General features: G+C 42.5%; 1 protein-coding gene and 1 non-coding gene across 2 annotated transcripts; both read right to left on the bottom strand.

Annotated features, from left to right (window-relative positions):
• Positions 1-16,592: 16,592 nt before the first annotated feature.
• Positions 16,593-16,789, bottom strand: LOC127297833 (U2 spliceosomal RNA). Its single transcript, XR_007849521.1, has one exon. It is a non-coding gene; the product is annotated as a U2 spliceosomal RNA (small nuclear RNA).
• Positions 16,790-17,443: 654 nt separating this feature from the next.
• LOC127292223 (calcium-dependent protein kinase 8) lies at positions 17,444-21,853 on the bottom strand. Its single transcript, XM_051321576.2, has 8 exons — positions 20,887-21,853; positions 20,247-20,370; positions 19,525-19,668; positions 19,292-19,444; positions 18,963-19,078; positions 18,659-18,826; positions 18,345-18,578; positions 17,444-17,889 (listed from the first exon to the last, which is right to left on the bottom strand). Exons 1-8 carry the CDS (start codon positions 21,385-21,387, stop codon positions 17,737-17,739), a joined length of 1,593 nt encoding a protein of 530 aa, XP_051177536.1. The 5' UTR covers positions 21,388-21,853; the 3' UTR covers positions 17,444-17,736.
• Between the last annotated feature and the right edge of the window lie 255 nt (positions 21,854-22,108).

Here is a 22,108-nt window from a genome sequence, read left to right as displayed (position 1 = left end):
TTTTTTTCCACTCCCTCTTTTTTTCTTTTTTTCAGAATTTCTAGTATTTCAGTCATTTGACTAGTTTATACTCAAACTACACTTAATCTTAGCTCATTGCTCACTTATGGTTAAACTTACCGCTCGTTCACCCATCCCCAGACTGCTCCAACACTAGCACACTTAACTTCTCAGTTCCTTCCGTCCCGCTTCCAAGTGCTCTGTGCATGTTATTGATACTAGTATCATATCAATCCTATTAACCTATTGGTCACGATGTCGCACTTCTTTATTGTTTGAATTCTAAATAAAAAAATTTAATAAACAAAATAATGATGTAATAATAATTTTTAATAAATAAATAACGATAAATTTTAATTTTGTTTTTTGCAAAACCTAAAACCTGAAAAAAAATTATACTTCCTTTTGGCAGTTTGAGAATCTAAAAATTGGCTAACCGGGTAAACCGTTTTTTAGTTTGTATGCGAAAGATATTCCCATTGTACCAAAAAATACATTGTTTTGTAAAATAAAGTAAAAATTCATGTTTGTTATTTTTCATAATAACTAGATCACCTAACCTACCTACATGTAAAAGGATTTTCATTTTAAGTTTTTTTATCATTTCTTTTGTATTTTACAAAGCTAAAGAAGGCGATGGGGGTGTGAAGCCAAAAAAACACCCTAGAAAACCTTTAGTCTGGGTTGATGTTACAAAACGAGACTAAAGGGTAGACCTTTAGTCCTGGTTTGTAACACAACCCGACACTAAAGGTTTTCGCACCAGAAGCAGCCCGCCGCAAACCTTTTAGTTCTGGTTGGTGTCTCCAACCGGAACTAAAGGTCTCATTTGAACCGAGACTAAAATCCTGCGGTCGTCCTAGCCATTCGAACTGAAATTAATGCTCACACCCCACAAGAGTTTTGACAGGAGTATTACAATGTACATCTAGCAAAATCTTACTCTTTTTTTCCATTTCTTTCTTCCCAAAAAAACTTGGCACAATCATATTGTCTGCCGAACTCTCACAATCCTCTTTTGCCAGATTGAGTATATCCATTAGTGTATGGTCAGTAACATCTGGCTGGTTGTCCATCACTATGAACTCTCATGGCTATCATCAACTTTTTTGCTATTTAAACAAATATTGATCCTAGTTTGTTCTTGTACTCTTATCAAACCTAAATTATTATCAATCATGTCCAGAGAGGGTACCTAAATCAATCCCCACCTTACTAGCAATGTCAAGAATACAATAATTAGATGTGCTAGCCAGGGTGGGTAAAGATGTACCTTCCGATGCCTAAAGATTCTTCATCATTACCCTGTTTTTTGCTCTATCCATAGTTGGTATATCACTCATTGGAGCCAACCTGTTATTGAATCTGTTTCCATTAGCTTCCTCTATTTATTCCAGGATCCCAACATTCCTTCCTCTGCTTTTTCTTGCCATGGTTAGGTGATTATTCAGCTTTAACATTTGTAATTTTGGTGTTGATGCTTGATGAGCACAGATTGCACACCGTTGGGGAACCCCAAGAGGAAGGTATGATGAGCACATCAGCAAGTTTTCTCTCAGTAAGAAACCAAGGTTTAATTGACCAGTAGGAGAAAGGCGTGACTTCTGAAGGTGTTGCTAGCAGACTATTGGCAAGGCGCACTACCGGCATCAGCAACAACATGGAACCTGCACACAACACAACCAAGATACTTTGCCCAACTTACAGTGAGATTGTCAATCTCACCGGTTTTGCTGAACACAAAGGATTAGATGTATAGTGTGGAAAGATGATGATTGTTTGTAGTAGAATTAAAGAGAACAGTGCTTGCAGTAAGTAAACAGAACATGTTGATTGTATCGGAGTGAAGGAAAGGATCGGTGTCCACAGTTCACTAGAGGTGTCTCTCCATAAAGATAAATAACATGCTGGGTGAACAAATTACAGTTGGGCAATTTACAGAATAAATACCATACATAACAAGATGATTACTATGAGATTCGTTTGGGCATTACAACATTATACATAGACCGTAATCCAACTGCATCTATGACTAATAATCCATCTTTCGGTTATCTCCCGAACCCCTTCCAGTATTAAGTTGGAAGCAACATATTATCGCATTAAGCAATGTGTATAAATTAAATAATAGAATTACCCTTGTATAAAACATTGTTGTTTTCTCTTTAATAGCAACATCACAACTACAATCTTCTAGAAAATTAGAGGCATGAACCTACTATCAAGCATAAATACTCTCTCTTGGAGTCACAAGCATTTACTTGGCCAGAGCAACTACTAGCAACGGAGTGCATGCAAATATATATAGTCGATTTGAACATAGTATTCAATATTCATCGGATCCAAGAAAACACAACATGTAGCATTACATAAAGATGATCTTGATCATGATAGGCAGCTCACAAGATCTAAACATGAGGCACAAATTGGAGAAGACAATCATCTCGCTACTGCTATGGACCCATAGTCCAGGGATGAACTACTCACGTATCACTTCGGAGGCGGGCATGGCGATGTAGAGGCCTTCGGTGATGATCTCCCTCTCCGGTAGGGTGTCGGGAAGAGCTTCAGAACTCTCCCGAGCTAGAGTCTGTGATGGCGGCCGTGACGGAACTTTTCGTGGATGGAGGCTCGGGTGTTTAGGTTTTTCCGGAAATCGTGAATAAATAGGCGGAAGGGCGAGCTCGATGGATGCCAGGGGGCCCACACCATGCCATGGCGCGGCCAAGCCTAGGCCCGCGACATGGGGTGGTCTGGCCGCCCTTGTGACCTCTCTACGTCTCTCCTCCGGACTTCATATTCGTTACGGTAAAATATTGACTTCGGATTTGGTTTCATCCAATACCGAGAATATTTTCTGTACAACTTTTCTGGAATACAAAACAGCAGAAAACAGGGAACTGACACTGTGGCATCTTGTTAATAGGTTAGTGCTGGAAAATGTATAAAAGTGCAAAGAAAGTGTAAGCAAATCATATATAAATTGGTGTAAAACAAGCATGGAGCATCAAAAATTATAGATACGTTTACGACGTATCAAGCATCCCCAAACTTAACTCCTGCTCATCCTCGAGTAGGTAAGTGATAACAAAATAATTTTTGAGGTGACATGAAGCCAACACAATCTTGGTCAAGTTATTGTAAATCATTGTGAGCTGGGATCAAAGTACTCTAAACATAGGCATGATAGATATAATTCTAACAGTACAACTTAGCAACTATGTTATAACATGAGAAGTAACTCAAACAAAGGATCATGAATAATTGTGCATTGAAAGCAACTGTTTATTTATGAGCATAGAGAAAACATAGCAAAGTGGTACTCATCATGTCCTTTATAAAGTAGCAAAACATAAATGATAGGACACCTTTAAAATTCAAAATGTGACTAGATACAAGTAATCTGAGAACAAGCAATATCATAATCATGAATCAATCAATAATAAATTTTTGGACTATGCATATTATACTCAGAATGATAACTATTCTCTCTTAATTGGTGCATAAAGAAGAAGATGAAGTCTCAACTTAAAATTAAAAGAGAAGTTCTTCGAAGAAGGAAGCAAGATTAACAAGTTTTATAAATCTTCCAAAAATTATGGTACTCATTAGCTTTGAGCTCTCATTACCCCTATCATAAGCATTTTGAATGGTTAAAGTTAATGTGAGGGAAAATATGAGTTATATGCTTGACAAATCACAAGTTTAAAATCTCGTGCCCCTTGAATACGAGTACCTAAACCTCATGCTACTCAACTTAGGTCCCAAATAAGTTCTTGTCATTGTAAGTATACATGTATCATTGAGAACGCCAATGGGGTACCTCTTGCCCCATGATATAGAAGTACTCCTGCAGATATAGGAGCAATCCCATGCCAAAATGACAAGACAAACAGACAATGAGCATCTCAACAATCCTTTTATTTACTATGGGCATAGCTTTTTATTGAAGATGCTTTATAGAATGTTCACTATGATTCGCTGTAAATTTCCACCATGAATGATGCATGGCTTAAATTGGCCGCCCAGGCGTTTCTCTAACATATATACAAACTTCATGTACTTACAAGTTTCCATTTTATTTCGCACCGCTAGGCATCCATAAACAAAAAACATGACATCAACTAAATAGGAATAAGTGCAATGTTGAAAGCGTTCCCCATGAAAGCATGGTTGTGCTAACTCCCAACTCGTAATTTGCAAGCATATAATCTTCATAAGATAGTCACAATGGCTCAAGTTTATTAAGTGCAAGAAAGTAAATGTGCCATCAAGTTCGTGGGAGCTTTACTAACTAATTTTATCATGACAAAATTTAATTTGAAAGATAAATAAAATCATGATGAATATACTTGGAATAGCAATAATGCTAATAGGTAGATATGGTGGACTCAATTGTCAACTTTGGTTTTTAGGAGTTGGATGCATGAGTAGAGCTCATACTAAGTACGGGCGAAGGCTAGCAAAAGACTGTGAGTGACCAACTAAGAGAGCAATAATAGTCATAATCATGCATAGCGACAAAACATTATTAATAAAACCATAAAGTGATATTAAAAGTCAAAAAATAAATGATCATAGAGGCTTTAGTTGACTGGTTGTATTCATAACATGATGTAAACATGTGCCAAGTCAACCCAATAAAGCATCAAAGGAGAATACCACAATATTATGCTTTTATGATGAAAACAACACATGATTCTTTCAATAGCACATTGTGCACTCTCAGCTATTTGAGACAAGTCATGCTACAACAATAAATACTAAGCATATAACAAGAATAACATCCAACATAACGTGCCAAAGTCTACCACAGTCTAGACAAACTTTCTTTTGCGTCACTATAAGCATGAAACATTTTACTCGTCTCCAACACCAATCAACTTATTTGAAATAACTATCATAAATGAAAATCAATATGGACCAGAGAGCTAATCATACATGAATAAAGAAAACTAACAAGCTCTGAACAAGATAGGAATAGAAAACCAAGAGCTAAACGTGGTACTAGCAAACTAGAACACTCGCAGAACAATAAGAGTGAAAACTAGAGTGTTATATGCAATCAAAACGGAGTGTGTCATTCTCCAAAAAAAATATGCTAGGATCCAACCATATGCTACAGAAAAAAAACTAAACTAAAAAATATATAAAGACGCTCCAAAAACAACACATAGCGTATGAAGCAATAAAAATATAGCGCGTAGAAAGATGACATGATGCTTCGTTGATGAAGAGGGGATGCCTTGGGCATCCCCAAGATTTGACGCTTGTACCTCTTGGATATTTCTCGGGGTAACATGGGCATCACCAAGCTTGATATTTTGTCCATACTTCATCTCATTACATCATTCTTCTTTCCCTACACTTGAAAGCTTCCTTCATACAAAACTTCACACAATTCTTATTAGAAGCATTAGTGCAATCAAAATAACAAATCCACTTGAATTCAGTTCTAACATATATAAAACATCTATTAAAGAATTAGCTACTGTAGCTACTTCTTCAAAAAGCTCTTTTCTCAAGAGCACTAAAAAAGAAAGAGATTAAGAGGAAAATGCAAATAGTGGTAGAAATCTATCAAAACATAACAGTAGGTAAAGATCGATTTTTCCAAAATCTTCTATTACTCGGATCAAAAAGTGTTAAAGTAAAGAAAGTTAGACAATAACCTGGGGCATATACTCAAAAATTGGTAGCTCAAAATTATGTTCTGGCTGGGAATACGAATTTTATGGTGACAACAAGAATCTGTTTCAGGACAGCAACTTCCCCAAATATTACTTCCTCTCTATTAGAGGCTATTCCTAGCACAAAAATGAAATAAAAATGATAAGGAGAGGTTATTACAGACGTAATAACTTTCAAGACTCAACAAAAGAAAAATTACTTAAATAAAACATGGGTTATCTCCCAAGAGTGATTTTCTTTAACTCCTTTCAGCTGGGCGCAGAAAAAGAGCTACCTTCAAGTATTATCAAGTGAAGAAGTATCAACATCACAACCTGTTCTAATAATAGAATCATAAGGTGAATTATTTCTTTTTCTAGGGAAGTGTTCCATACCTTTCTTGAGTGGGAATTTATATTTAATAATCCCATCTCTCATATCAATTCCAACACCAACAGTTCTAAGAAACGGTCTTCCCAAAATAATTGGACAAGAAGCATTGCATTCAATATACAAAACAACAAAATCAACGGGGAAAAAGTTATTATTAACCATAATAAGAACATTATTAACTCTCACCAAAGATTTTTTCTAGCAATATCAACAAGATGAACATCCAAATAACATTGTTCCAACGGTGGCAAATCAAGCATATCATAGATTTTTCTATGCATAACAGAATACTTGCACCAAGATCACATAAAGCATTGCAATCAAAGTCATCTACTTTCATCTTAATGATGGGCTCCCAGCCATCTTCTAATTTTTTAGGAATAGAAGTTTCACGCTTTAATTTCTCTTCTCTAATTTGCATGAGAGCATTTCTAATATGCTTTGTAAAAGCCATATTTATAGCACTAGAATTAGGACTTCTAGCAAGCTTTTGTAAGAAATTATTACTTTAGAGATATTGCAATCATCAAAATCAAAGTCAATATGATCAAAGGTAAAAGGACTATTGTCTCCCGTACTCCGAAAAAATTTCAGCACACTTATCAGAAACAATTTCAGTGGTTCTAGGCAATTTTGTAGAAGGAGTGAGGACTTTTCCTACACCAATTATTTTACCATTAATAGTAGGAGATTTGCTAGCATTTGAGACTTCATTACTACTGGTGGTGGTGATGGTACTATTGTTTGTCAAATTATTAATTCTAGCAATTTCATCTTCTCTTTCCCACCTAGCATGCAATTCCGCTAACATCCTAACATTGTAATCAATTCTAACTTGAATGGTATTTGCCGTAGCGAAGGGATTTTCATCCATAGTTATAGGTTTAACAGCCATTTTATTAATCAAAGAAGTTTGTGCTTCAGACAAGGATGAAATACAAGTTTCAGCATTTGAAATTTTGACTTGCAAAGCAGAAATCTCCCTATTTAAATTCTCAAGTTGATGGTTAATATTTTTCAACATAGAAGATTGTTCTTCCATGGTTTTAGTGAACACTTTATTTTTCTCATATTGCATTGCATAAAGTTCTTTGGCCTTTTCAACTTCTAAAATCTTTTCCTCACTAGGCATAGATCTACCATAATAACCATTGCCACTATTAGAAGGATATGACATATAATTGTTGCTACCAAAATTGTTCCTATACGCATTGTTGTTGAAATTATTGTTTTTAATGAAGTTCATATCAACATGCTCATCTTGAGCAACTAAAGAAGCTAACGAAATATTATTTGGATCAACATGAGCTTTACCATTAACAAGAATATACATAATAGTATCAATCTTATCACTCAAAGAAGAGGTTTCTTCAACAGAATTTACCTTCTCACCTTGCGGAGCTCTCTCGGTGTGCCATTCAGAATAATTTATCATCATATCATCAAGAAGTTTTGTTGCAGCCCCAAAGTAATGGGCATAGATGTACCTCCAGCAGCTGAATCCAGAAGGTTTCTTGAAGAAAATTTTAGTCCTGCATAAAAAGTTTGGATGATCATCCAAGTAGAAAGTCCATGAGTGGGACAATTCTTTACCAAAGATTTCATTCTTTACCAAGTTTGAGCAACATGTTCATTATCAAATTTTGTCACTTCTCAAGGATATATTCTTAGCGGGAGGATAATATTTTCCAATAAAAGCATTTGTGCATTTAACCCAAGAATCAATACTACTTATAGGCAAAGATAGCAACCAATCTTTAGCTCTCCCTCTCAAAGTGAAAGTAAACAATTTTAGTTTTATAATGTCACCATCTACATCTTTATACTTTTGCATCTCACAAAGCTCAACAAAATTATTAAGGTGAGAAGTAGCATCATCAGTACTAACACCAGAAAATTGCTCTTTCATAACAAGATTTAACAAAGCAGGTTTAATTTCATAAAAAGCTGCTTCAAGAGCAGGTGGACCAATAGGTGTACAAATAAAATCGTTGTTGTTTGTGCTAGTAAAGTCATACAACTTAGTGTTTTCAGGAGTATCCATTCTAGCAAAATTAAAGTAGAACAAAAGAAATAAAGCTGTAATAGACACTATTTTTTTGTGTTTTTTATATAATGAAGTAAACAAGACAAAGTAAAATAAACTAAGCAAAACTATAACAAAGTAAAGAGATTGGAGATGAGAGAATCCCCTTGCAGAAATCCTCTTTCTCCCCGACAACGGCGCCAGAAAATCAGCTTGATGAGCGCAGATTGCACACCATTGGGGGACCCCAAGAGGAAGGTATGATGAGCACAGCAGCAAGTTTTCCCTCAGTAAGAAACCAAGGTTTAATCGAACAGTAGGAGAAAGGTGTGACTTCTGAAGGTGTTGCTAGCTGACTATTGGCAAGGCGCACTACCGGCGTCAGCAACAACGTGGAATCTGCACACAACATAACCAAAATACTTTGCTCCAACTTACAGTGAGGTTGTCAATCTCACCGGTTTTGCTGAACACAAAGAATTAGACATATAGTATTGAAAGATGATGATTGTTTGCAGCGGAATTAAAGAGAACTGTGCTTGCAGTAAGTAAACAGAATAGGATGTTGTATCAGTGTAAAGGAAAGGACGAGGGTCCATAGTTCACTAGAGGTGTCTCTCCATAAAGATAAGTAACATGTTGGGTGAACAAATTACATCTAGGCAAATTGACAGAATAAAGACCATACATGACAAGATGATTACTATGAGATTCGTTTGGGCATTACAACATAATACATAGACCGTAATCCAACTGCGTCTATGACTAATAATCCACCTTCCGGTTATCGTCCGAACCCCTTCCAGTATTAAGTTACAAGCAACAGATTATCGCATTAAGCAATTAGTGTAAACTAAACAATAGAATTACCCTTGGACAAAACATTGTTGATTTCTTCCTAGTAGCAACAACACATCTACAATCATAGAAGTTATTGTCACTTCCAGAAAACTAGAGGCAGGAACCTAGTATCGAGCATAAATACTCCCTCTTGGAGTCACAAGCATTTATTTGTCCAGAGCAACTACTAGTCACGGAGAGCATGCAAGATCACAAATAACATATGATAAGTATATATAGTTGATCTCAACATAGTATTCAATATTCATAGGATCCCAGCAAAAACAACATGTAGCATTACAGAAAGATGATCTTGATCATGATAGGCAGCTCACAAGGTCTAAACATGAGGCATAAATTGAAGAAGACAACCATCTAGCTACTGATATGGACCCATAGTCTAGGGATGAACTACTCACACATCACTTCAGAGGCGGGCATGGCGATGTAGAGGCCTCCGGTGATGATCTCCCTCTCCGACAGGGTGCCAGGAAGAGCTTCAGAACCCTCCCGAGCTAGGGTCTGCGATGACGGCCACGACGGAACTTTTCGTGGATGGAGGCTCGGGTGTTTAGGTTTTTCCCAAGATCGTGAGTAAATAGGCGGAAGGGCGAGGCCGTTGGAGGCCTGGGGGCCCACGCCATGCCATGGCGCGGCGAGGCCTGGGTCCGTGCCATGGGGTGGTATGGCCGCCTTGTGGCCTCTGTTCGTCTCTCCTCTGGACTTCGTCTTCGTTATGGTAAAATATTGACTTCGGCTTTTGTTTCATCCAATTCCGAGAATATTTCCTGTACAACTTTTCTGAAATACAAAACATCAGAAAATAGGGAACTGGCACTGTTGCATCTTGTTAATAGATTAGTGCCGGAAAATGTATAAAAGTGCAATGAAGTGTAAGCAAATCATATATAAATTGGTGTAAAATAAGCATGGAGCATCAAAAATTATAGATACGTTTGTATCAATGCTTAGAGAAGACTCAGATTCTCCAACCCTATCACCCTCATCTCTAGATAAATCAAGCTTGTATTTCCTATCTATTCCTTCAGATTGATCTCTCATGTCTAAGTCAAATCCCCCTCCATTATCTCCAGTTTCCTCCACATTCCCAGCTTATTCCATTCCTGCCTTCTTCCCTTCAGCATTTATCCATGCCTCTTCAACTCCGTGTGCCCTCACATTTGGTGGCTTGTTTGTCTCCATTGATGAAACCATTGCCTTCTTCTTTACTAGAGTAGCCACATCAAGATCATTCTACTTTTTTTTATTTCTTCTTCTCTTGCCTCCAGAGCTTTCCTAGTTTGTTCACTTGCTTGAATGTTTAGTTCTTTGTCTATCTCTCGGCCATTTGTATCATTCCTCTGCCTCTTAGCTCATTTGTCTCCCATTTCCTGTGACAAAGTGTCCTCCATCTCATCAAAGTCTTGCATGTATTCTTCTTCTGGCCTCAGCCATCCTACCTCCACCACCTGCTCTACTTGGATATAGATGTAGTAAATCATCAATTTCTTGGTAGTGATCTTGGCCATGGCAGGTATGTTTTTATGGTCCACTACTCCAACCAAGATTATTATGTTTCCATTCTTCCTAAAAGTATCCATATCAACCTCAATCACATGTCCTAAGGTAGAACCCACTTCACGGATCACTTGGTATTTTTTTAGTGTGCTTGGTACTCTTTTAGCCCTGACCCAAACTATATCAAGTTTCCCAGCTGCCAAATTCTCATATGACCACTCTTTGTGACCCATTCATAGGTTGCCACTTCACGAATCATTGCAGCTTATGGAAAGTTGACTAGGAAACTGATATCTACGCACGCTTCTATTCTTGTAGATAGTGTTGGGCCTCCAAGTGCAGAGGTTTGTAGAACAGCAGCAAGTTTCCCTTAAGTGGATCACCCAAGGTTTATCGAACTCAAGGAGGTAGAGGTCAAAGATATCCCTCTCAAGCAATCCTGCAATTAAGATACAAGAAGTCTCTTGTGTCCCCGACACACCCAATACACTTTTCAGATGTATAGGTGCACTAGTTCGGCGAAGAGATGGTAAAATGCAAGTGATATGGATGAATATGAGTGGAAATAACAATCTGAAATAAATATGTCAGCAAGTAAACATGCAGTAACATAGTAAATAAACAGTGATTCGATGTTTGGAAACAAGTCCTAGGGATCATACTTTCACTAGTGGTCACTCTCAATAATGTAATCATAAAGGAATATAAATATAAGCACTTCACTATGCTATTCTGAACTACTCTCTGGCTGGATAACGAACACTAATTCACCGTGTAGGGCTGCAAAAGCAAACCTTAAAGATGTATTCCCAAGTACTAATAAACACCCCGCGCTATACTTTGAGCATTCGTAGGTGGTACTAACACACCACAATTTCATAGAGACATCCAACTCAAATCATAATTCAATGAACAAGTATTCTGTGAAATATAACCTAAAATACCCACACAGTGCACACACTCCACCTTTACACACGTGGGACAAGGAGTCTCCAGAGATCACATAAGTAAATTCACTTGAATAGCATAATGATATCTATATTACAAAGCTCATCATACGGAACTCAATCATGTAAGGCAGCTCATGAGATCATTGTATTGAAGTACATGGGGGAGAGAGATATAAACCAGATAGCTACCGGTAGAGCCCTCATACCCGAGGGAGAACTACTCCCTCCTCATCATGGGAGTCAGCAACGGCGATGGAGATGGTGGTGGAGTCGATGGAGATGGCTCCGGGGGCAATTCCCCATCCCGACAGCGTGCCAGAACAGAGACTTCTGACCCCGGATATTCTCTGGACGATGGCGGTCGCGATGGAACTTTTCATGGACGGAGGCTTGTATATTTGGGGTTTTTGTGTCGAAGGCTTTATATAGGCGGAAGGGCGAGGTCGGTGGGCACCCGAGGGCCCCACACCATGCCTAGGCGCAGGTCAAGGCCAGCCCGCACCTAGGGGTGGTTTGGCCGCCTCGGTGCCCCCTCCTTCTCTGCTTTGGACTCCATCTTCGCTTCGGTAAAATAGGAACTTTGGCTTTTGTTTCGTCCAATTCCGAGAATATTTCGTGAACAACTTTTCTGAAATACAAAAACAACATAAAACAGGGAACTGGCACTGTGGCATCTTGTCAATAGGTTAGTTCCGAAAAATGCATAAAAGTAAACCAAACATATAGAAATTGGTGTAGAACAAGCATGGAGCATCAAAAATTATAGATACATTTGCGACGTATCAGAAACGTCCTGTAGAGACTTCTTTTGCCTACCAGGTCCATTTCCATGGGTAAGTTCTCCCCAAACACATCACCAGTAATTCCTCATCTACTTTAAAATCCACTTCCTGAACTTTAACAATTGCTATTTCCTTCCCTTTCTCTTCAGCTCCAAAACTCTCCTTTGCATGCTCAGCAACGAAACAACAGAGACCAGGTCCCCCAAAACCAACCAGATTTGCAGTTGTTTTCTTCTACTTCAGCCAAGCACATCTTGAAGAGAGGTGTCCTTTTCCACATTTAGCACACTTCACTTCCTCAGCACAATCCTTTGATACATGCCCTTTCTTCCCACACTTGTTGCATACAAGGCTATCTGTTGGCGTAGTTTTTTTCGCTGCAAAATCTGTTTCAGAGCTTGATCCAACCTGAACATGTTGAGTAGCACCTGAAGAAGCTACTATTGTTGCACAAACAGTGGATCTCTCATTAGTATTCATGTTCTATCCTACAGAGACTCCCTCGGACCACTTGATGCAGCTTTCTGAACATAATTCATGGCTTGAAATTACTCTCTTTCCCCAGCTCTTCCCTCTTGGAATTAATTTCCTCCAAATTGTCCTTGACCTTGCCCATATTGACCCCTGTTTGAATTGTTGAACTGTCCTTGTCCACCCCCAAAACGATTCTGCCCATTCTGAAACAGATTTCCCCCAAATTGACCTGGATGAGAGAAGGGGGCCCTGGAAGTTGTTACCTCTGTATCCCCGAACTGTTGTTTACTGCTAGGTCCACCACCTTCTCTGCCAAAATTTCCTCCACCTCCATTGCCCTCATAGCGCTCTCCCATCTCACCCGTGATTTCTGCCGTCTGTGTCGCCTCTGGAACCCTAATCTTAGGCTCCCGATCCCCTCGTAAAGGAGAGTGTCTAAGTGTCCAGGGACAAATATCTTCTCTATCGCAGGACATGTTGTCTTATGTGGGCACAAGTTACTCTGCTTTCCTGTCTTTGGCAGGCTAGGCCTTGGGCTTATATTGTTTTTCCCCTGTCCACAACATGGAATAGTTTTTATAGAAATTATAATCCCTACAAAACACTGAATATCGTCTCCCGGTTTCCTCCATGGACGTTGACAAGCATGGGTAACTGAGTTTCCTGCCCGTGGCCTAAGAAACACCAAGATAGTCTTCTCAATCCCTAACACTCGTCTTGATTCCAGGAGAGGGTCTATGTTCTGTCGCACCATCTTCCCTTTGCAGATCTTAAACCATCCTATTTCAGCCTCTTCCTTGGCAGGTTTTTCAACATGTTCTGCTGCTCTATGTTGCAAGGGAGCGTTGCCCCTCATGTTCTAGCTCACTAGGACCTGTCCCCCTACCAAAATATTGAAAACGCAATCTAAATTTCCTAATTCTATCCTCAATCTCAATCATTTTATTTTTTCCTAGTTTCCTTTTTGGAAGTGACACCTCTCCTGTCTTCTGCAATAGCAATAAAATCGTCAAAGCAGACAGGGGATGCAGCTTGACAGAAAACATCTTCAGACCCCTCTGAATCCTCACTCTCCTCATCACAGAAATGCTCGTGAACATGGAAACAATTTGTGCAGCTGGATTTAAAATTACACGCACCTTTCATAGAATTTCGTTGCAGCCCTCCTTGAATTCCCCTTCAAACTCCACCTTCTTCTTCCCCCTGAGCAGGTGCCTGGTGAACCTCTTGATCGTTGCCATTATGGAGATGGCTGTCAGATCCTCCACCTTCAACGGTGGCATCTTTCTCTCCTGGTCGTATGAACTGCTGATGTAGATCGAGTCTTCCTTGGGGGGGGGGGGGGACCATCCTGCTGGAGTTGGTGGCCTGGCAGGATTTGGCCCCAGAAGTTATGAAATCCTTCGATTTGGTGGAACAGATAGAGCTATGATCCCCACCGGTGTCTTCCTTAAGAGCTCCAAAGCCTCTGCCGCTTCCCTCATCGCCTTCTCGCTCTAGGTTCTTCTTTGGAAAACTCTGCGAGAACTCTCTGGATTCTCCTCCATTTTTGGTAATGGTGATCTTCCTGGTATTGGTCCCTTTTAAGGATTCTCCCTCAACACCTTGCGGCAGCAAAGGAACAGGGAACGTAGAAGCCTCCAAATCCCCCGTGACCTCAACAGGATCCACCGTGTGGGCCCAGTCATAGAGAATCGCAGCAATTCCTCCATGAGCGGTGGTGTTGTCACCCAACGATGACCAAACGCTCTGCTTCACGGCATCTCCTCCAGATCCGCAATCCCCTGAGCCTCCTCCATGGAAATACTTAGTGTGAAGTAGCTCATTAAGCATACCCACTTTTACAGTAGCAGCCAAGATGAAGCACACCTGAAAATGTAGCCGCGGGTAGTGCAAACAAGACATAGCCACACTGGCCTGGACCTCTTGGAGCAATGAGCAGAGCTGCCAGAATGAGACTGCCGGATCGGACTTGACTTGCCGATCGAGACATGTACACATTTCCTTCCCTTAATTACCTGCACGTCTGCACCCAGCACCCCTGCGCGTCCGCTTTGGCTTAACCGCACGCGACTCGATCGACCAGCGTGCTGTACGCCAATAAACCTTAAAAACCCCGGCCGGCCCCATCGACCTCGCCAACGGTGGCACCATCGAGATGTGGGCGTGGCGGTCGTTTCTCCGTCGACCCAACCGCCTCATCACCTCCCGTATCCAACCCGTCTGCCGCCACGACGCGACCCACGTCGCCGTTCCCTGCCGGAATCTGACTGCGAGACGCATCTCAGGGAATCCGATCATCAATGGGGATTCGCACGCGGAGGAGGTTCCAGCGTCTGCTACAACCAGCCGGCTCGGGTCGGATCAAGATCGCCAGTCAGGCCACGCGGCTGACCAGCAACATCAGCGGACGGCGGCCGCAGCGAAACGGCATCTGTACTTGGTGCTGGACGACCACGAACACGAGTACGGCATCTACAAGCTTGACATGGACGCCGCCGACGACGGCGTTGGGTCCGACTCTGCTCGGCTCCTGCCTCATCCTTCTGTAATCCGCATCGAGGTGCCAATGGCCGTAGAAGGCGTGGCCGCGCGGTTCACCGCCCTGGGCAGCTGCATCGTCACCACGGGATCCAGCCCCAACGAGTTCGGCCTGCGTCCCAAACTCCCAAGCACTGCGGCGTCACCTACGTCTACAACACCGACACGGCGGCGCTCTCCGTAGCGTGCGACGTCCCGGAAGGCCTGCACTACGGCTACGACGACGCCGTGGCCGCCGGCGGCAGGCTGTACGCGTTCGAGATGGAGTCCGAAGGGTCGGGAGGCATGCACTGCATGAGTCCGGATGGCAAGGACGGCAATGCGGGGTGGCCGTGGTGCTGGCTGCCTTTCTCCGGCTCCTCGCGGTGCTTCTGGAGCGCCGACCCTCTTCCGCCACCGTTCTACGCCAACTCCATCTCGGCGCTCGCCGTATGCCCGTCGAGGCGCGCCTTCTTGGTGTCCGCGTCCGCGTCCCTGGCGTCTGGGTGGCGCGACGAGGTCCGGACCTTCTCCTACGACACGACGACCGGCCAGTGGGCGTCCTGGGCCGGCTGGCAGTGGCAGCTGCCGTTCGCAGGCCACGCCGGCTACGACGGCGAGCTGGACGCCTGGGTCGGGCTCCACGCGCACGATGACGACCGCTACGAGACGGACGGGCGTCTCTGTGCCTGCCGTGTCCCCCTTCCATCGAGCGACCACCGCCGGCCTCCGGACTGGACGGTCGGCGAGGAAAGCATGCTCCTCGAGCATCCGGACTGGAGGCACGTCGACGCCAAGCTCGTGCACGCTGGCGAGTACTACTGCCTCGTCCAGCGGCTGCGACGCGAGGGGACCGACGAGACGGAGCGCCTGCCTGACGGCGACGAGTGTCTGCTCCGCGTGACCAGGTTCCGCGTCAAGTACGGCGATGACGGGGAGCTCGTCACGGCCGTGGACCGTCGGCAGTCTCGCTCGTACAGAGTGTCGAGGCATCGCCATGATTTCGAGGTGGGAGCGTTCTGGATTTGACTGTTTGATGCATGGTTGATCCATAATAACAATGTCGTGGTTACTGTGAAAAGTTTGTGGAATTCTGAGGTTAAACTCTGCATGCACCATGAAACTTTTGAGGAGGTCATCAATATCAAATGGTTGATTTCAGAGCAATTCAAGAGCGCGCGTGCGTTTGACTGCTGTGATGATTAAAGCTCACAATGGTACTGCCTCTGTTGTTTGGTTTGATCCCGGCATCATGAACTTGCATGAAAACGTCAGATTTGGCATTCAGTAAAGCTACCGACAGCAAACTAATTTATCGTGCGAAAAAAGAAGACAAAATCTGCCAGAATTCGAAAAGAAACCAGAGACCAACTACAATAGATATCCCATTTCAAATTTCAAAGTTCTGAACTGATTTGGTTGGGGTGCGCCAGGCCAGGCAGTAGTGCAACGCACTGGGCGACACGCGAGGGCCCCAGTGGCAAGCCACTGTGGTGGGCCCGCCCCCACAAAAAATAAATTTAATATCATTGTGGGCACATGGTCCACATATCAGATATTAAACTGATAAGAACAGATACTACACTTGATCTTAGCCAAAAGGCCGAGAAAGGTATGATCTGGACGGCTGCCCTCCCCCTCCTTTTATAGCCTCGCTCGACCGCCTCTTCCCTCCAGGCAGCGAGGTGGGACTAAATGAGGTCGCTGCCCTGCACAGCAGCTCTGTTCGGGGTTCGTTATTTCGAGTGGCTCCGTTCGGCTTATTGGGCTGCAGTTGAACCAAGCCAGGGTGTAGATGGGCTGCTGGATCCAGTAACATGGCCCGACAATGCAGCAGACGTCAAACCCTAATATTTTGTCCAAACATCTTTTCTTAGGATTTTTTTAGAAATTCATACAGGTATCTTAAAAACTACACTATACTATTGATTGCAACGCAACTAAACATCTTGTCCATGGTCTGTTCGTAGCAATTCTTTAGAGAATGCATCTCTTTGCACTCAATGACAACTTATGTTGTAAGATTGTCTCCTTCACTAGTAGAGAGAGGCTGTTTGGTTTGTTGGGTTAGAAATTGCACAGCATACCTCTGTCGATGATTTGACTTACAAAATTCCGAAATGCACGATCAGAAATTATATATACAAAATATTGTATTTGGGGAGTTCATGCGTACCCTGGGAAATGACGGCAAAACCATGTGCATCAAGAAAGGCAGCATCACAGGCTGGACGATACACACATGCTAAGAACGACAACGTCGACAACTCTTATCAAACAAATAATCTCCACGCCACTTTTTACATTACACTAGAAGGAATTTTACTTACAAGCTGGGCAAACATACACCTCTGCTCTCGCCGCCACATGGCGACGACACAAAACGCTAATCTTTACAAAGCCAAGAATTGAGAGTTAGCCGACTCATTTACTGTATGAAAAGAAAATAAAAACAAGCTGGGAAAAAAAACCCTGACAGACCAAACCCCGGCACAGAAGAACAACTATGTACTCTCACACTTGAGAAGATCAGCATCTTCCTATCTCTATATTTCTGTCCAGTCTACTTCCTATCATCATCGTTGATGGACCCATCCTTGTGAAGCTTCAGGCTCAGGTTAGTGAACCTCTGCCGCGAGTATTGCCGGGATGCCTTCCTCCAGTCTGTCCCTGCCTTCATCATCGCCGCGAACTCTTCGAAGCTTATCTTCCCGTCCTGTGATATCCAAAGAACACATATGCACATCGTTGTTAGGCTTGACCTTGGGAGGGGTTGAACAAGTCATATGTTGCTATTTTCAACTGCCAACTGCATTTCCTATTAAGTCATCCTTGTCTGGCTGGTATGTTGTTTACTTTATACAGTCTGGTACTATCCTTGACTATCTGGCAATGCCTTTGATTTCATAACATTATAATTATAGGTGCAGAGATAGCAATCGCCAATACTTTAGTTAGCTACAGGGAATCTCTATATAAAACCATCTCTTGCAGCAACTTTTGAAACCTAACCAGGGCCATGCATGTGGCAGTATTCCAGAAACAAATATTCAAAGCGATTTTTTTTATAGTTGTTTGGTTTCAATTTCGTTTCAGATAGCTGGGTCAATAGCATATATAATGTTCGGAGAAAAATGTACAATTTAGTGGGTTATGTAAGATTGAGCTGACCTTGTCTGTATCTACATCATGAATGATGCTACTGATAATGTCTTCATCAGCAGGTCCCTCCAACTCGTCAGTCAAAGCTTCTCTAAGCTCTTCAATTTCTATATAACCACTCTTATTTTTATCGAAGAACGAGAAGGCCTCCTGGATATGTTTTTCGCTGCTAATTTTTTTGACATGGACAGACACCGTAACAAATTCTCCATAATCTAGGGTGCCGTTTTTATCGACATCAGCCTGCAAAGCAGAGTAACAAACATCTCTCAAAACAAAGACTTGATTTCTATAGCGTGGACAATTTTTGTTTAGTAACTCACAGCATCCATCAGCATGCGAAGATCTGAATCATGCATTTTGTTTCCAAGTTTACGGAGCCCAGCCTTGAACTCCTCAAAGGTTAGTTTCCCGTTCTTGCCTACATCCATGTTATCAAACATTTCCTTTATGTCAGCTACTTCCTCTAACGACAAATGCTCAGCAATGACCTGCAAAGGTTAAAGCATAAAATAAGTTAATTTAACTAGAGAAATCCATGAATGTAACTCTTTTGTCACCAATTCAACGATTTTTTGGTCAAAGAGGATGCTGATGTAGTTGAGACCAACATGTAGCTAGTCTTACCCTCAAGGCTTTCTTCTTTAACTTGTTCATTGCAGAAAATTGCTGCAGCTTCGCTCGGACAGCATCACCAAGTTGAATGTCCGGATTCTTTTTGGAATCGTGTAACCATGGATGTTCTGCTCATAAAGTTAACAATGTCACAGTAGTAATAGGAAAATTGTCTCATAAATGCAACTGGTATAATCATGTGAGTTCATTATTCATCAATTGTTCATGGCTAATACATAACACAGGCATACCCTCATAAGATTCAATTCACCACCGAAGTGAGGGAGACAGCGTTCGGTATAATGTTATGCAATAGAAAAAAGTAATGTGGTAATGCTCACCAAGTACTTGTGCTGCAGTAAGCCGTGTCAATGGATTTGGATCCAGCATCCGCTTGACAAGGTCTTTAGCAGGCTCAGATACTCTAGGCCATGGTTCTCTTTTGAAATCTACTACAGATCGTATAATCGCATGTGCTACTCCCTGTTCAGTTTCTGCACAGTATCACAAGAATTTGTAAGGTCATCTATAATTTCTTCGACATACATTCTGTCTAATCAAGGAAGAAAAGTACCTGCCCAAAATGGTGGCACACCACAAAGAAGTATGTAAAGTATAACTCCTGCACTCCAGACATCAATTTCAGGCCCATAGTTGCGCTTTAAGACCTCCGGGGCCATATAGTATGGACTTCCTACAATTTCAGTAAATCGTTCACCTGCATATAGAAGCCCATCGATGAGATGAAAACCCTTCGGTTAGGCAAAATTATTTTACATATATTCTCAATAGACTGTATCAATGAAGTTAGCTCCATTTTGCAGGGCGTAAATCAAGCAAAATATTGTGGGTGATGTATTTATAGTCTTCAAAGGGCTTCCAAGTTTACAATGAGAGGCTTTAAATTACTACATAAATCCAGAGAAAAAAGAAAGATTGTATCACTTATTTTAGTGGTTTAGATTATAAGGTGCAGGACTGCAGGTTAACCATGTAATACCATTAAAATAATATGTTTATGCGAGATACACAGCTATATTTTGATTTCTTGTTTTGCTAACCAGGAAGAAGTAAGCGTGCACACGCGCGCACACACACACATCTACAGTAACATTTCCAAAGATAAGGAGTCATATGAGAAATACAATCACATTTCTATATCGTAGAATCTAGCCATGTCGAGCAGGGTTTTCGACTAGTTATATTTACCCTGCACTCGATTATCTTATGCAGGTAAGACAAATTCCTTTTATTGCAAAGTTATGTTCTTGAGCATCAGTTTTCTGCAGAACATACCAGGCCTGAAGAATACGGATAGCCCAAAATCAATTGCCTTTAGAGGAGAGCTCTCCTTCTTGCTTGCATATAAGAAATTCTCTGGTTTGAGGTCCCGATGGATGACGCCATTCCTGTGACACGTCTGTCACAATAAAGTGGCAACAATACATGTTAGATGCCACAAAACAATCCAGTAATGCAAGAAATTAAGATGCAAACACATGGTGCAGCATCGGCGGTGTACATCACAGAGCCTGCATGAGTATATGCTTAGAAATTGGGATACCGCCATTTCATTAATTGCCGGTTCAGTTAAACATTTAACACCAACAAAACCAAGGCCCGAGGTTTAGTAAGAGGCAGTCGATCCCTACCAACTGAACAACTAAATTTAAGTTCAGAAGCTTATCTGAAGCTCCGCTAAGCTGAAAGCTACCATGAGTTGCTCTTCCTTACTAAATCTAGAATATTCTCCCATCAGGAATCCATGACTGTCGGAGCTAGTGCTAGGAACTATTAACACAACTTGGGCAGTAGCAAAAAGTTCTTGGCAATTGAATCAATCTATGGGCACCAACTGCCAGTGCTAGGCTACTAGCAATTGTCACCAACTACCAGTGCTAAGCGACAGCCAGGAAAAGCAAGCAAGCGGCGTTACCTGTACCACCTCGACGATGGTGCGTGTGACGGCCGCGGCGGCGCGCTCGGTGTAGTGCCCCCTGGCGACGATCCTGTCGAAGAGCTCGCCACCCTCGCAGAGCTCCATGACGAGGTGCACGGCGTCCTCGTCCTCGTAGGCGGCGCTGAGGCTGACGATGTTTGGGTGCGGCGGCATGTGGCGCATGATCTCCACCTCCCGCCGCACGTCCTCCACGTCGATGGGGGTCCGCAGCTTGCGCTTGGAGATGGACTTGCAGGCCATCCGCGCCCCCGTGGCGGAGTCCGTGCAGAGTTTGGTGACACCGAACTCGCCGCGGCCGAGCTCCCCGCCCAGCACGTGGCCCGCCTCGAGGTCCCGCCCCGTCGGGTCCCGCAGCACCACCAGCCCCGCCCGCGGCGCGGCGCCGGTGGGGCGGTTGTAGGCGACCGTGAAGGGGTTCGCCTTCTGCTTCCGCCGGTTCTTGCCCTGCGACGACGGCGCGCCGCAGCAGTTGCCCATGGCGAGACGCTAGCTAAAGCAGGCTAATTTGGGGGGCAAATCCCGATTCCGGCCACGGACAAGAATGGATTCAACGAAGAAGAGGACGCCTCCGAAGAAAAATCGATGGAAATCAAATAGAATCCGGGAGGAAATCCTGCGCGTGTTGGACTGGGGGTGCTAGCGTGTGGGCTGCGTCGGGGAAGTCCACGCACGAATTCCGGCCGGCCGGCTAGATGCGTTCTAGAAGCGAGCCAGCGATTGGCACCAGCAAGCTGCGCTACTAGTTGCTAACGAAGACGAAATCTTTCTGGCTCTGGGGAGCGATGTGGGGAGGACCAGCGACTACTTCCAGTAATGATGGTGGTATAAAGATCCAATCTTTTTTGGTGGAAGTAGTGGTGAATTCTACCAGGTTTAGTACGGGATAATCTCGTGAGAAATGGGGCAGTTGGTGCGTGTTTCTAGACGTTGAGCAGTTATTGTCCGAGAAATAATACAACTGCCGTTCAATCCTTCTTTTGTGTTTCAAAGTCTACACGCGGAATTTTCGCATTGCTTTACTATCTATATATTCTGGTATTTTCATATATATAGCTTTACTGATTTATTATAGCTGCAAAATGTCGGCTAAAAAGATGCGCTCAAAAGTATTTTTCGTATGAGATAGAAGCTTTTAAAAGATCTTGTGAATGGTGTGAGATTAGTATGGGATTATTGAAAGTGTTTTTAAATATGTACT

This window comes from Lolium perenne, chromosome 4 (genome assembly GCF_019359855.2).
Source record: "Lolium perenne isolate Kyuss_39 chromosome 4, Kyuss_2.0, whole genome shotgun sequence".
NCBI classification, from domain to species: Eukaryota; Viridiplantae; Streptophyta; class Magnoliopsida; order Poales; family Poaceae; genus Lolium; species Lolium perenne.
Note: the sequence above shows the minus strand (reverse complement) of the source record. Positions and strands in the feature narration are given on the sequence as shown.

What these genes read in the sequence shown, in the direction of transcription:
- LOC127292223 (XM_051321576.2), bottom strand. Translation starts at nt 21,387, where the DNA reads ATGGGCAACTGCTGCGGCGCGCCGTCGTCGCAGGGCAAGAACCGGCGG. An exon ending in ATCCGTATTCTTCAGGCCTG is followed by an intron (nt 19,669 to 20,246) that starts GTATGTTCTGCA and finishes TTCTATATGCAG; the next exon opens with GTGAACGATTTACTGAAATT. An exon ending in TACTGCAGCACAAGTACTTG is followed by an intron (nt 19,079 to 19,291) that starts GTGAGCATTACC and finishes CTTTATGAGCAG; the next exon opens with AACATCCATGGTTACACGAT.